This window comes from Oenanthe melanoleuca, chromosome 6, assembly GCF_029582105.1.
Source record: "Oenanthe melanoleuca isolate GR-GAL-2019-014 chromosome 6, OMel1.0, whole genome shotgun sequence".
Taxonomy (NCBI): domain Eukaryota; kingdom Metazoa; phylum Chordata; class Aves; order Passeriformes; family Muscicapidae; genus Oenanthe; species Oenanthe melanoleuca.
In genome coordinates this window covers 6,076,079-6,091,150 of record NC_079340.1, presented here as the reverse complement: position 1 = coordinate 6,091,150, position 15,072 = coordinate 6,076,079, and the positions used below count along the sequence as shown (strand labels likewise).

Sequence of the window (15,072 nt, the reverse complement as noted above, 5' to 3'; positions counted from 1 at the left end):
ATGGGTTTCCAACTGGCAGTCTGGCTTTTCCCTTGCCAGATGTTCTGTGTGGGATGTTATTTGACAGAGGAGACTCAGGCACACAGAAGTATTAGGTCTCTGTGGGTTTGGGTTGCAGAGGGAGCATTGCTGAAAGCCTAGAGTCATGGAGAGAGTACATCTCTTGTAGTTGTGGAAAAATTAATGAGCCATTCACAAATATTCCATGAGCCCATCTCTCTCTTCTGCTTTCCTGACAATGTTCAATGCTAGTGGTTTGGGGTTTTTTTAATATGTGAAAAGCCTTGCACTGCACTCCCATGCATAGAGTGTGGTATTGCATTGTGTGTGACTGACTCAGCAGTTTCCTGAGTATGCTCTGAAGTGCCAGAAAACCCATTGTGCTCACTTGGAAAACCTGAGCAGACTCCTGATGCCTTGCAGATTGAAAAGCCTTTCCGGGCTATCAAAAGCAGTTCTGCTTGAGTCGACCTGGTCCAAGGAGTGTTCTAGTTCATGGTTAGATTTGTCTTAATACACTGAAGAACTCAAATCTGAGTTCATGGATGCCAGTCTATCATGTAGTTCTGGGTTAGGTCTGATATGAGGCAGCACATAATTTTCCTCATCCCTGGCAGACTATCAAACGATGGCATTTGGGAAAAAAAATCTTACAGGACTTTTAGATTAGCCCTGAGCTTACCTAAAATGTTCTCCACTAAATCCGGTCTGAAAAACCAAAACATGTATAGAAAAAACCTCAGTAACTCATCCAGTCTCTACTTTTCTCGTGTTAAATGCTTCTTTTCCACCACAGGAAAGCTGTATTAAGCCCAGACTTGAAAAAAAGTAAATTAAATTGTCATGGTTTGTTTCAGCTGGTAATTCTAACTACAGCACCTGTAAACGTAATGCTCATTATAGGCAGAGAGCTCAGATGACATTTAATCTAAAACTAGAACTGCAGTGCAAGAATACACACACTCATGATTCAGGACACACATACATTTTCAAACTTGAAACTCTACAGCTGTACAGCTAAACTGGAAATTGAATTAAACTGGAAAACAAATGCTGAGTAAATCTCCTGTTTTTTCTTTTCTGAATCCCACTGGCCTTTCCTTCCTTACTGGAGGCAGAACAGGCAGTTCCCTGACTTCGCTGGCCCTGCTGATGTTCAAATTAGCCTTGCCATTCATCTCTGCAACTGGGCAACTCAAGGGCATCTCTCTCCCCAGAGAAGTTACTGGCTGTTTGCATCAGCTTTAGTGTATCAAGGCTGTTCAGGTGGCAGCCGCCTTTCAGTGACATCCTTAGGATGCTGAGGAGTGGAATGTTATATATGTCCCAATTCAGGCATTGCCATCCCTCCTTCCTGCTCTCTCCTGTTCCACTTTGAAAGGTAGAGTTTTTATACACAATTTCAAAGGCCAAAAAGAGAGACAGGAAGAAAAGCTCCATTAACAACAACCAAACAAACAAGCAAAAAAACCCAAACAAAAAATACAAGCATTGGAGAGGGCAAAACTGTCTCTCCGTCTGCCAAATCCAGTGAAGAAATACTGCTTTCTCTAAAGGTGTTTATAACCTCTGCAAAACTACCATGTGGCTGCAGATTCATGGTACAGAGGATGGCAAAAGCTGGAACAAAGCCAGATTTTAAAGGTCTTGGGGAGTGTATTGTTCTGCACCCTGCTGTTTGGAGCAGGGCTTGTGGTGGTAGCTTCTGGTGTGCTATAGGTAGGTAGAGTTCTTCAGCTGGGGCAGTGTTTTCTTTATTTCTCAGGTAAAAGGGAAAGAAAGGTTTCGTGTGTATTTTCATCTGATTCATTTATCATTAATACAGTTCACGTTTCTAGTAATTGTTTTCATTTCAGAATAAAGCAAGGCTTCCAGTGTTTCAGTAAGTATTATTTGTATATTAGTTAGACAACTTCTGTTTTATTAATGAGTGTAATAATGAAAGTGAAGGTTTCTGAGTAGAAGCAATGGGTATTTTTATTTAAAGCGTAGCGGGCATCATATAATACCAGGGAATGTGTTATTGTCATGGCTGGTCTGGACGTGCCTCTGATTGGGTTATTCCAAATAGGCCCAAGCACTTCATAAAAATGCCTTTGTCAGCCTAGTTTTCCTTCCAAACCTATTCATCTCTGTCAGTTTTTAATATTAATACCAGCCTCTTGGATATAGTCTGTTAGTACTGTACTTAATTGCTCATGTTACAGATAATTACCAATATAAAAAAGCATTAATGTTTTCCCATCGTGGGACTGATGCTCTGTGCACGACCTGGACCATATGGAGCTTATAAGGTGTTGTTTTCGTCATTACTTTCTTCATTTATGTTCCTCTAATGCACTTCCCTTTCATGATCACAGAAAGCCAGAGGCATGTGTGGTTGCTGTGAGCTGATTCAGCCTGCACCGTTCCCATGAAACTCTTAGAGCCCTTGTCAGTACCCTACATCTCTTTCTCTCTTATCAAGAAACCCTCAGAAACAGCTACTTTTCTGCGAAGCACTCTGCTCCATGCTGTCTTCCCCTAATAATGCAGATGTGGTTTTTGCATGCAGAGTTTGAGGTTTCTTTTCGCTTTTACACGAAACACATGATCAGCAGCTTTAACTTTCTGGCATGAGCAGTAGGCTGTGTTTCTGCAGTGCTGATGATGTTGTTAGGGATTTTTTGTAAATATTACACCACTGCTCCCTCCTCCTCCCCCCCTCCCCCCTTCCCAAAATAAGAAACAAAACCAACCCCAAACCAAAAAACCCAACCTGCTAGTTGGCAAGGTAAAAAAAAGTTCCAAATAAAATACATTGAACAAAACAGAAATACTAGTAATTACCTGTTGGGACCTTTTTCGGTCTCTAAGTCTGGCTGTGATTCATCTTGGTTTCCTCCAGAGCAAGTACTGTGCACAAGCTGTGCACAAACACACATGTGCTGGGGGATTGTGGTGTACAATGGCATGCAGTAACTCTCCTTGGCTTCTCTGGTGGACAGACATGTTGCAGTAGGAAGGCATCATGGCAGGCAGCTGGATGGTACCACAGAGCTTCAGGAAGCTGGGCTCTCTTGGGGTCTCCAGCAAGGATGGACCCAGAGAACCCCAAGTCCAAGTCCTGCTCTTCAGCAGCATGTCTCCTGTGCTGGACCTCACAAGTTACTAGCATTTTGAAAACGGATCTGTGCTGGTTAGACACAGCTGGGAGAGGGACCTTTTAGGCCTTGTGCTCTCACAAGATTAAGGCAGCTGAGTGGGGAAGTATTCTGCAGAAACATAGCCACCTGGAACTTGAGGAGGAGCAGGTAGGTGAGATGGGTTGTAGTTTTCACAGCAGGGCAGGGTGTTTGTGTCCACACTTCGGTCACTGACCTGCAGAGGGTTTTATTCTGGCTGTGAATGTGGCCCCTGGGCACTTGCAGAGAACCCTGCACATCTACCAGGGGACTAAACTTCAGGAGATGCAGTGTCTTGTGCAGTTCAGAGCCCATTCTGCCATTTTTCGTTCTAAATCTCTCACATAAAAATTATATATGATCAGAAACACAAGTCAGGTCAAAATAGGTCCCTTATACGGTTTCCCTTTAATAGCCATCTACCAGTCTGTCTACCCTGAGGATATTGTGCAGTAATTCAATATGCAGGAGAACCCTGTGTTTCATGCAAATGCTGTTTGGTTTTCTAAAGCGTTTGGATAACTTTCATAACATGTAAGCATTTCAGTGGAATTTTGCAGGAAAAAACAGCCAGCCGTTAGAGGGAGCAAAAAGTAGTAGACTAGTATAGCATCTGCATGAAGTTGGTTATGGTTATCTTTTTATACACATTGTAATTAATAGAAGGTTTTGATTTGTGCTGTTAAGTGTGAAAACATCCCCAGGCAAAAATTAATCAAATGTTATGTCATGCTGTAAACTACAACTAGCTCTTTGTTTACCCCAAAAAAAAAAAACTTGCCAAGCAACAGTTTTCTTGTTTTATTTTTGTCTTCACCCCACTTCCCTGCCCCCCTCACACTTTAGCTGGTCCCAGGCTCCCAGAAAACTTTGCAAGTTGCAAATTGTCTCCATAGTTTTCCATCAAGCACAAATTTAAGCCTGAAGATAGATGAGGTGTCTCAGTTCTCTCTTTATTTTCCTAGGTTTTTGGTTTGGGATTTTTTTTCTTTTTGATAAATAACAAGAGGTTTCTACTTAGGATTTTCTGCCCTCAGGGCTTTATCATTAAGATTAAATAACTGTACTTTCAAGCATACCACTGAACAAACATCTTTTCAATTATGTGAGTAACAGATGCTTTAACAAAGGAACTATTGAAAATTCAGAAAGCTTTCCCCCTCCCCAAAATTTAAAAAGTATCAGATGACAGAGGAATGTAATTGTTTAGCATTAAAACAGATCCCTAGCTGTCCTTTCAAAACATCTGAGAACATGCATTTATTTTCAAAATTTCTGGGGTTTCAGCCTCAGCGACTTACTGGCCAGCAAGCATTAGAGTCAGCAGGAGTGCAGAGTGCTGGGCGGTCAGGCAATGCCTTTAAGCGCGTGCAAGCAGATGATCTCTCTCCTGGTGGGGAATTGTTTTCCCACCTATATTCTTCCTTTCAGCCAGGAGTTTGTCCCAGCAGCGTTTGTGCTGTGTGCTGCCTGGGCAGAGGGGCAGGCCCGTGCCTTGGCGCTTCCTGGGTGCTGAGGCCCTGCAGCGCCCAGAGCTTTGGGGTCCCGGCACTCCAGCTCAGTGCCACGCGCGGCAATCTCATTTCTTGACATCCAGGAGCAGGGGCAGACTCGAAACAAGGGGACAAGCCCCTTTTCCTTGCTGGGAGCTGAGTTGGCCCTGAAGAGTGCTGCACAGTGGGAGGTGTGCCGTTCTCTTCTGCAATGAGTAAAGACCAAGTAAGATCTTTTCCCTCAGATTGCCCAGTGATGCTGGGAATCTCCACCTTGTTCTTCAGGATTTTGTTAACATGGAAGAGAATGCCCCTAGTTTGTTCAGCTTTCTGCAATATAGATGTAACTCAGAGCTCCCAGGGAGTCAGCCAGATTTTGGAGTCGTGCCAGGAGACCTGCACCCGACAGGCAATGTAAAATGGTATCTGTAAGCTTGTTCTGAGCATAGGGACCGAGCATTGCAGGGACTTTGTGGACATACCGAACAAAATGCATGTTTGCCTTGAGATGCAGAAATGATGAATATGGGCAAAACAGACTCTTGTAGTGGTTTCAGTAGAGTGATCTGGGGAAGTTGCTCTGTGCCCACCACGCTTCCTTTGACTCTTTTCCATGCAGTAAATCTGCACCAAAGGGAAAAGACTGAAGTTGTTCATCTCCCCTGCTGAGCCCTAGGATCAAGAGTGCCTGAGCTTGCTTCACTGGGCTGTGCAGCTAAATCAACAGCTGTGTTTGTAATGTCTCTAATTTCCAGTTTACTTAAAACAAAGTGTCTTTGAATTCTCTTAGAGTAGCACTGTTCACACCTTTCAGCAGTAAGCCATTCTCATTACCCACCAGCACTCCCAGTGGGCTGTGAGGAAAGTTGTCATCTAAAGGATGAAAGAGCCATTTCTTAAGGAACTAAAGTTCTTTGGAAAGAAAATTGAGCTCCAGCATATTTTGTCTTTGCTGACAAAATATGTGCTAGTTTTGTGCTTCAGACAAATTCAAATAACGCCATTGCTATTGTGTTCTGCACAAGAGCACATGAGGCTTCTTTTCATAACCCCTGCATTGTACAATGCAATCCAGGGAAATCAGACTTCAGGAACACACTGCTTCATTTCCTCAGTGTATTTTATAGTCCCATTGTGGGAAACAAGCTGAGAGCTTAAGTTTGGGTTATTCCTCTCCCCTCTTTGCTGGGAGTGTGTCACTAGTACCCAGGAGAGCTGCCTCCTGCTCCTGGCTGTCCTCACTAACTGATTATTGCTGAAGGTTTCCCTTATTTCCCTTGCCTACACTGGACCAGTGCTCTAAGATCTATCCTTTTAAAAAGCAACAGGGTAAAAAAGACAAGACTTCTCTTGGGATCAGAGCTCAGGAATTCCTCCTGGTCCCTTAAAACAGCCAAATGTTTTGCCACTGACTTTTTAGGGGAAAAGAGGTATCTCTCACCGAGGTTACTGATAGGGGTCTGTTTTCACCACAGGGGCTGTCCCAGCCTTGCACTCAGACCCTCTGGCTGCAGGGGCTGCAGGCAGCTCTGCCTGGCTGCTGTGAGGACATTCTGGAGTAGATGTGTGCCCTCTGGGACTGAAAAAATCAGCTGTCTTGAACCCCAGGTCTGGTAGTGCCTGCAGAGGAAGGAGTTGGAGCCACCATGGCCTTACATGCTCAGGAGAAAAGCATTTTCCAAACTCCTACCACTAAAGAGACCTATTGCCTGTCCCTTTTCAGCATTTTTGAAGCTCTAACAGCTTAATGTTCTCATGATTTACATTAGCATCTAATCCTTGCATAATCTCACTAATCCCTTGGCCCCAAGATATCCATTAGCAGTGAGTTCCATGGGTTAACTGGTTGCTGTAGTCATTTGGTGGAGCAAATTTAAATCGTTTTCCATTTCTGTTGCAATTAGTCTCGTTAACCTGGCCAAGCATGTGAATGGGGCAACATCTCCCAAGGAGTGGACTTTGGTATTTTAAGGCCTTCCAAGATTATTCTTGTGGCTCAGAGGCTCCAATGCATCCTATTTTATGTTGGGCTTGGATCCCTGGAGAAAGTACAATGATGTCAATAGGAGACATGCTGAAATATTTTATTCTGCCAGAAAGAAAACAAAAAGTAAACACTGAAACAGTGACACAAAAAAATGTTGTGGGGTTTGTGCTGAGCTGCTTCCTTCCCTCCATCACGGTGTGTGTCCTGGGCATATGGTTCCTCTCCAGCATCAGAGCCCCTCATATCCATACACAGTAGGGAGAATTAAAGAGGAAACTGGCAGCCTTAACATTTGATTTCCTTCCTCTTTCTGGGCTGGTCAGATCCTTTGCATTATTATAGCTATTTTTTTTTATCATGCCTATAAATAGATGTGCTCTCATGTGTCCTGTGAAGCAGAGTCAGGCCAAAAAAGTCATTCATTTTGCATAATCAATACATGTAGTGGTTACTGGCTCAGATGAGAACTCGTATTTTTAGTTCTGTAGCTGGGAAAAAAATGTTGACTAATAAAGATTAAGGGCTTTTATTTTTTCTTTTTATGAAATGCTAATGATGAAGACATGTTTGATATACTGTGAAATACATTTCTCTAATGTGAAGTTTCTGCTTTTTGCTGGGAAAGAGATTCAGTCCCTGGAGGATTTTAGAATTTGTAAATATAAAATTATCTTCTTCAGTGTTTTTTAAAAAAAGGTTGGCAGAAAGCCAGCTTACTTACATTACTGTAATAGATTTTCTGACCTCTGACATCTGCTGCAGAGAAGTACATTGAATTTTTCATAATATCAGATGATGCAGATCTGAAAACTCAGTACACTGCACCATTATTTAATTCAGGACTTACTAAAGGAAAATCTTTTTGTGGGTAGCAGTTTATACGTGATTGAACTTAATATTGCTGATTGTAATAAATCAGAATTAGTATAGTAGTGATTTGTTAATATAACTTGTGTTGATTTTAAGTTGTCTTTATTTAAAAAAAAAAATTAAAAGGAAGAAAAGGAAAAAGACTGGCTTTTCACAGTGACTGAATTTAATAAGAAGCCCTGTGATGGCAAAGACTCCCCTACTGTTTCTGCTCTTGGCTGGAAAATGTTATTCTTGTATTATTCCAGGAAAAAAAAAAAACCCTCATGCTGCTAAAAATCTGCTGCCTGTGGAAAGATTTTTTTAATACACTAGTGCTTACATATTCTATTTATGTTAATTGACTTATAAATAATACATTTTATTAATCTTAATATTGGAATCTTAATCATGATAAAGACCCTTTTATTTGGTCTTTTCCCAGGCTTTACAAGTAAATATTCTTTAGACCACGAAATATTCCCTCTCTTTCCCTTTTTTTATGAGTACTTTTATACTTCCCCCTGTCGGGAAGTACAGCCACAGTTCAAAGTGACTGAAAACATAATTGTTGTTTCCAACATACGATACACTTGAGGTATCTGGATCCAGTTTTTTGGATGTTGTCTTTACCTCTTCTTGTGCAAAGATTGATTAAATCTTACCTGCACTGCAAATATTTAATAAAAAAAAAAAAAATCTTGTGCTGGTTTCAGTCATGTCACATTCTGCTAAACTATTTGGCTAACGGCAGATTGCATTCTTCCGGTGTTGGGCAATATTGACCTTAAATTGGCTAAGCCAGCTGCTTTCATGGCATGTGAGCCGGCTGCTTACATGTTGTGAGAGCTGTATTAGTTTTATTACTCCTGTGCTATAAAAACTTCTAATAATCAAATGATAAGATCATATCCTGTGGGTAATTGTGTTGTACCATGACAGGATAACTGAAAAAACATTCAGTGAAAATTGCAACCGAAGGAAATCTCTACGTGAAGAGGCAATTGCTGGTGTTGCTCAGCTTGGCGCTCCTCCCTGGGGTCTCGCAGCCCGCGTTCCTGCCCGGCTCCTTGCCAGCCACCCCCAAAAGCCACCTCAGTCAGCCCTCCTTTGAAACGAGGAGGGGAAAATCCTAGAACAAGCTATCCTTGTGTTTTGACTTAGTTTTACCTTAGTCATGCCGCCTCCTCAATACACGAAACATTTAATTCCAGATTTCCTGCCACTGGCTCCAGGCCACTGACCGGCTATGTGAAATGTATTTTTACTGCTGTCGGCCTGCCAACTGCTGAGCTCAGTGAAAAATAACTAAAATGAAAACCTTGTACTCCCACATGAACCCTTAAGATCAGAAAAGGAAATTTAAGCCACAGTACTAATTAGCACCCAAGCTAATTTTCTGGTGAGGAGCAGAGGCAGGAGGAGGAGGAGTTTGGGTCCTGCGTTACCCTGCATGGCTCAGCAGAGAGCACGTGTGCAGTGATTAATCACTTTGGCCCCAGCCTTGCTCCTGGCCCGGCTGTAACCACTGGGTTAATCACTCTGCATCTTCCAGGGTAAGGCTTGTTCCTTACTGGGGGGCTGGGAGCATCTCTGTCTCCCATGAGGCACCGGACAGCATCTGAAACCTTTATGGATGGAATATGTACATTTTTAATGGGTGACGCGTTCCCATGGAAACAAAACAAAGTCAAACACTCTCCTTGCAGTGCTAACAATTACTGTAATAAAATGTGTTTTTATTAAAAGTGACTTTAAGTACTTAACACATGGCAGAGCAGCCTCGGCACTGCCCTGTGTGAAACCCAGCCTTGCCTCTTAAGCGAAGTCCAAAGTGCTTTGTGCAGCACGGGGAGGAATTTGGTGTTTTCACCAATATTTGTGCTTTGCAAGTGAAATGTGGCACGCTCAAGTATGAACAGGATTATTTTTTTTCTTCTTCTGCTTAGTTATGCTTTTTATTATATAAACATTACCTATAATATTACAGTGGGAATCAGGTATTTGGCAACTACATATTATTTTGAAAAGTTTGCATAGAGGGAGCAGTTTCCAGTTTTAGCAGCTGTAACATGTTTAAACTCAGTCTGTAATGGGATCTGAAGATGAATATTCCCTGTGGGCTCTGCTTAGCTTCATTACTGGAGCTCTGCCAAATTCAGGGCTAGAAAGTATTATTCACGCCTCTTTGCACATACCATGTCAGAGCATGCTCAGTTAATGAATTTTGTTTCTAATATAGCATAAATTAGGTTTATATTTTAACATAATTTATGTTGTATTTTATTAAAATGTAAAATATTATGATCACGAACAATCTAATTCTGCTTTCTTAAGCCCAAACTGTGTTTGAACATCTAAGTATGTAAATCAAAATTGCATGCTTAGAAGCTGATTCTAGGATAACAAACAAATATCTGAACCAAAGAGGTTTCTGCCTTGGAGTCTTAGATTAAAGATAATTAAGGATTCCTGATATTTGAGTAGATTTATGTTGTTTATAAGTAAAGTACATTTTCTTCATAGAGTCAGCTTGGTTTTTTTTAACAAATTATGTTTGTTGTATTAGTGTTCATATTTTTAAAGTCTGAGTTTTATATTAATCCCACAATGAGTCATTAATCATACTAAAATGCATTATAAATACTTTAATCACTGAAGTTGAAACTTAGGTTGTAATGCAATCCATCCTTTTTAATTATATCAGTTATTTTTCCTTTCAGATCAAGAATTGCAAAGGGAAAACAGATTAAAAAACTCTGTGTTTGATGCTTTCAGGGGAGGATATTTTTTGTTTGTGTTTCTTCCTTGTGTTTTTAAGGTGATTTCATGCACTTTGTGGCAGACAGCTCCACAGTGAAGAACTCCTTCATATTTAACTATTCTCCTCTCCCCTTCTTCTTTAAAAAAGGCGGAGGGGGTGTAGTGACTGTCGCTGCCGATGCCTTGCGTGGGTGAGGCTGGGCTGGTGCTGGTGGCGGCAGGGCGGGTGCTGTGCCCACCCCGTAGGGTTTCTGCAGCCCAGCTCTCCTGGCCCCTGCCACATTCCTGGCACTCACCCTTGTAAGTCAGGAACCGGCAGCCTGGAAATTATGTAGCTGTTACCAAGTCTGCTGTGGCTTTGTAGGTGTTTTCCTGGGGCTTGCTGCATGTGTTGAAGTAGGGGAGGAAAATAAAAATAGATGGTGGATTTTATTTTAAAATCAGTCTAAAACATAATGGCTGATATTCTCATCTGGTACAAATTGGTGTAGCCACACAAACCACTGCGAAGTTACTGACAGACAGCTAATCCACATCAACTCCAGCTCCACTGAATTTATTCCACGTGATAATCTTGCCAAGTAAATTGATTTCTTATACTTGGATTTATACTTTCAGAGATGCAGAGTTTAAACTGTTGCTTTTATGGCATGGAAGAAAATGGATTTATTAAGTAAACTGCTCGTAGTAGATACATTTTTTTGTCTTTGCTAGAACAGCAAAACCTGATCAATTATTTGTTCCTTAATCCCCTAGATTAATCCTGCCATATGAAAGATTTATTAAAGGAGAGGAAGATAAGCCACTGCCTCCAGTGAAACCTCGAAAACAGGATAACAGTTCCCAGGAGGGTGAAGCGAAAACAAAAGTGTCTGGAACAAAACGCATCAAAAATGAAAACCAAAAGAGCAAGAAGGAAAAAGATAATTCACAGAAACCCCAAGATGCATCTGAGGTCTGTTGCTTCCCTGCTTTTCAGTTTTTCAATTAAAAATGCACAGCTTTAATCACATGAAATCCGATGATAAAATATATAATTTAAACTGGAGAATTCCAACCAATTGGCCTTTTAGTTTGCTCAACAATGGAAATTCAGCTGTTGTGATACACTCTGTGCTGGGATTTTGCTAGGTTGCAAATGGCAACCAGTTTGCTCCATGTTGCACAGTGGGGACGGCAGAGGACCAAACTCTGGATCTGACTAGTACCAGTTCTGCTCATTGTATTATACAGTGGTCACCATTAACAGATCAGCAGCTGCCAAAGGGAAACCACACAATTACCACAGTAATTTCCTAATCTAAATATAGGGTGCAGGAACCTCTAATATTGTTGATAATACTGTGGTAACTGTTGGACACAGCTGATTTTTATTACAGTAACCTCTGGATCAGCTCTTCACAGATGTATTCACCACTATGATAAAACATATTGCTCCCTAGAATTTTTATTATATTATACTAAGTTTCTTTTTGAACTAAAAGGTCACATTTTGAGGGAACCATCTTCCAAACCCTGGGATCAACTTCCCTCTCCCAAGCAGCTTTCAGCTGAGGTTCCTATTCAGACATAATAAGTTCCTATCTTGTCTCTCTGCTTCACATGGGCCGGCCCAGTTTCCACATAGAGCCAGTTTACTTGCAGGCATAGGACAGCCCTGTGGAAGAGATTTTATGTTCACAGCAAAGGATAAGACTGATGGTAGAACTCATATTTGTCTGCAAATTTCAAGTGTTGTTAAGTGATATAGAATCAATGGGGTTTTTGCTCCAGAGTTATTTAAGCACCTTCCTTTGCACATCTGCCCACTCTCTCCTGTGCCCCACTTGCACTGCATGTGGAGGTGGTAAAGCTCCTCACACATAACCCCTGCAAAACATGTTGCTTTTCCTGTCTCGGTCTGCCAGATCACAGCAGCCTTCAAGGCGTTGCAGTGAAAGTAAGCATTTAAAGAATGCTGAAACACATGATGTGTCTGGCAGACTATGGTTGCACCTTTGACTTCATTGTGTCTGGCAGGTATAGAAGTCCTGTTTCTAAACTTGTTTGGAAATTTTACTGAGTCAGTTATCAATAATCCTCCTCGTCATTGTTTTAGAAAAACAATGCAGGACCTGTAAAACACAGATGCCTCTGAAATTCCATGTACTCAGTTTTGAGAACAGAAAATTTGGGGTTTCGTGTGCTACTGCCTCTTTAGTTGGGCTTACAAGGGCAATTTAATCCCCCATCCAAAGAAAAATTAATGTTTTCAACAACAGTACCATTAATATCTAATTTAAGAGCACTCCCCAGAAAGACTCTCTTTTTGTTCTTACATTGTAATTTTAAAGTAGGGGAGCCCTGTTTGTGTAAAATTGAAAAAAAAAAACAAAAAAACAACACATCGAGAGGAGAGTGCACAAGCATGTTTCAGTCACTGGAAGGATGCAAGAAAAATTGCCCAAAGCAAAGAGAAGTGAAAGTTCGTGCTCCTTTCCCTTGTCATTCCTTCATCCCAGATTATTTATTGAAGGTCTTGGATCAGGGAGACACATTATACACTATTTGTACCACTGCTACTAAGCCCAACATAACAAGTCAGCAGCAGAGCAACAGCCTACACTTTGAATTTCCTTGCTTTTGTTGTTCCCAATCTCAAACTTCCTGCTGTTTAAACTGAAGTTATTTTTGTGTGGTTTGCAGGAAGGCTTCCTAAGCATTGGAAATGTGGGGAGCCTAGACAAGACAAAAAAAATATGCAATTATGGCAGTATCCTATTGTAAAATGATACCTTTTACAGCAAAATTAATGTCTCCTCTATGACTGGGGTGGAAGACATGTCCTGCCCCTGTTTGGGTAGGCTGCTAGGGACCTTGACCTCCATGTCAGTCAGGATATGGGTCGGTAATCACACAAAGCCTGAGCAGTGAAGGAGCTGCAGAGTGGATGCTTCACCCCTGGGTGGGTGTAGGGCTCCAGAACTCATCTGTGTTTTGCCATATGGAGGGCTCCATGCCCAGGATGTGGCACTTACCGGGGGTAGCAGGCAGGAGATGTTCAGCTCCTTTGGGTGGAAAAAAATCCAGGTCTGCTGGAGCCAGGCAGAAGGTTGCTTGTTTCTTGCACTGCAGCCATGCCCTGGCAGTGGAGCCCCATTTCTGGACCCTCATCCAGGCACAGCAGTGATTGAGGTATTCCTGTGAGGGAGAGCCCTATAGCCACCACACAAATGTGTAGGCACATCCCCAGCCAAGCCACCACTTAAGCTATTTCTGCATGTGGCCTGGAAACTGTGAGCTGGAAAAGCATAATCCAGTTACCAATGTGAGGTCGTCTCAATTACATGTTCAACTCATGCACCATTAGAAGTATGCAGGGAGAGAATATAACTTTAATTTATTAGGATTGCATTTGCCTTTGTGCTCTTCACTTTTTTCCTGCCATCACAATGACATTGTCAGTGTAACAAGACACCAGACGAAATGCTGTTAGCCTTAGACTGCACATTTCCTCACAATAGCTGAAACTTCAATCAAAGTATTGCTTAACAGAAACAAAGAGCAGAATGTACAGTTATTAAGTATGATTCTCTTTTTTTCTCCTCCCTGATTTGCTCATCTGTCTGGTATTTGCCTGTAATTTTATAAGCTCAAGAGACTAGCGATGGTACTTTGTGAAGGACCTAATGATGGTATTTGGCTGCAAAAGTCAGCTATGAGTTCAAAAAGAAGAAGCTAGGATGACTAACAGGAACTAACTAATAGGCCAACCAAACAGGAATATTTAAAAGCAGCTGTGAAGAAATAAATCTCTGAGAGCGTTAGATTCGTTAGGACCGTCTCCAATTCCCTGCTCCTGTGACAGACCATAAAGCAGCATTTAGATGATAACTTTCTCACTGCGTCTTATCTTTACAATGAAGGAAGAAAGAAAACAATAATAATAAAGGAGTCACACAATGCTGCTGTTTTGTGACTGTCTTCTACCATGACATGTCAGAGGAGAATGACAGCAGTTTTGTAAAGGGCTGTCAGTCAGCTGGATCGTAGATGGGATGCTCTGGTGACCTCTGCGGGTCACAGTTCAGCTGGCTACATAATGGGATGAATAGTGTGAATTGTGCACACATGCTGTATTAATGGGGGAGCAGAACGAGCCAGGGTCCCATTGACGAGAACAGATAAAAGCCATGTTTGTAATAGCCGGCACACACACTTACTGAATGTTGACAACTTCATTTTAATCCGTTAATAAAAAAATGTGTGTCCTAGTTAAGCTGTGGCAGTGATTTCCTGCCTACAACAGGGATTTCTAGTATGCCATTTCTGTCATTTTCACACTTTAATGCAGAACTGGGTGTGAATGATCTCCTGTGTGATCACTGAATTTTAAGATAGCTATGCTAGAGAGACTTTAGGGAAGGAAAAACGTAGGAATAGTGTGGTTTTCTTGGCTGAAGTTGGCTAGCAGGAGAAATTTCTATAGCCTTATTGTTTGTGTAATGAAATCTGCTTCTCTGTATTTACCTAATTAATTTTAAGAGCATATAACCTCAGCATTTAGCTATCCGATCAAGCCACCAGAGCCTCTCATCAGGTTACAAACATCTGTTGTTTTGGAATGCTTTGTTGTGACTCTGACAGGGATGGTGTATTTTTTAATATTTCCAGGAGATACTTCTCTTTGTTTGAGTCTAAGACCTGATGTTAGAGCCTTCACATGCCAACAAGGTGGTTGGCAAATCTTTCTCTAAAAGTAGCCAACAGTGTACTGCGCATAACTTTACAAACAGACTGCCAGAACATATTGCATTCTTACTGTTATCTGTTGAAT

The 15,072-nt window shown here is 41.5% G+C and overlaps 1 protein-coding gene across 3 annotated transcripts in view; it reads left to right on the top strand.

Moving 5' to 3' along the window:
* Nucleotides 1-15,072, top strand: part of ARID5B (AT-rich interaction domain 5B) — a 115,769-nt gene that overhangs the window by 94,818 nt on the left and 5,879 nt on the right. For all 3 annotated transcript variants that reach the window (XM_056494741.1, XM_056494742.1, XM_056494740.1), the window contains one exon: nt 11,013-11,211. In XM_056494741.1, coding sequence (XP_056350716.1) covers nt 11,013-11,211 — 199 coding nt within the window. The remainder of the gene's footprint in view (nt 1-11,012; nt 11,212-15,072) is intronic.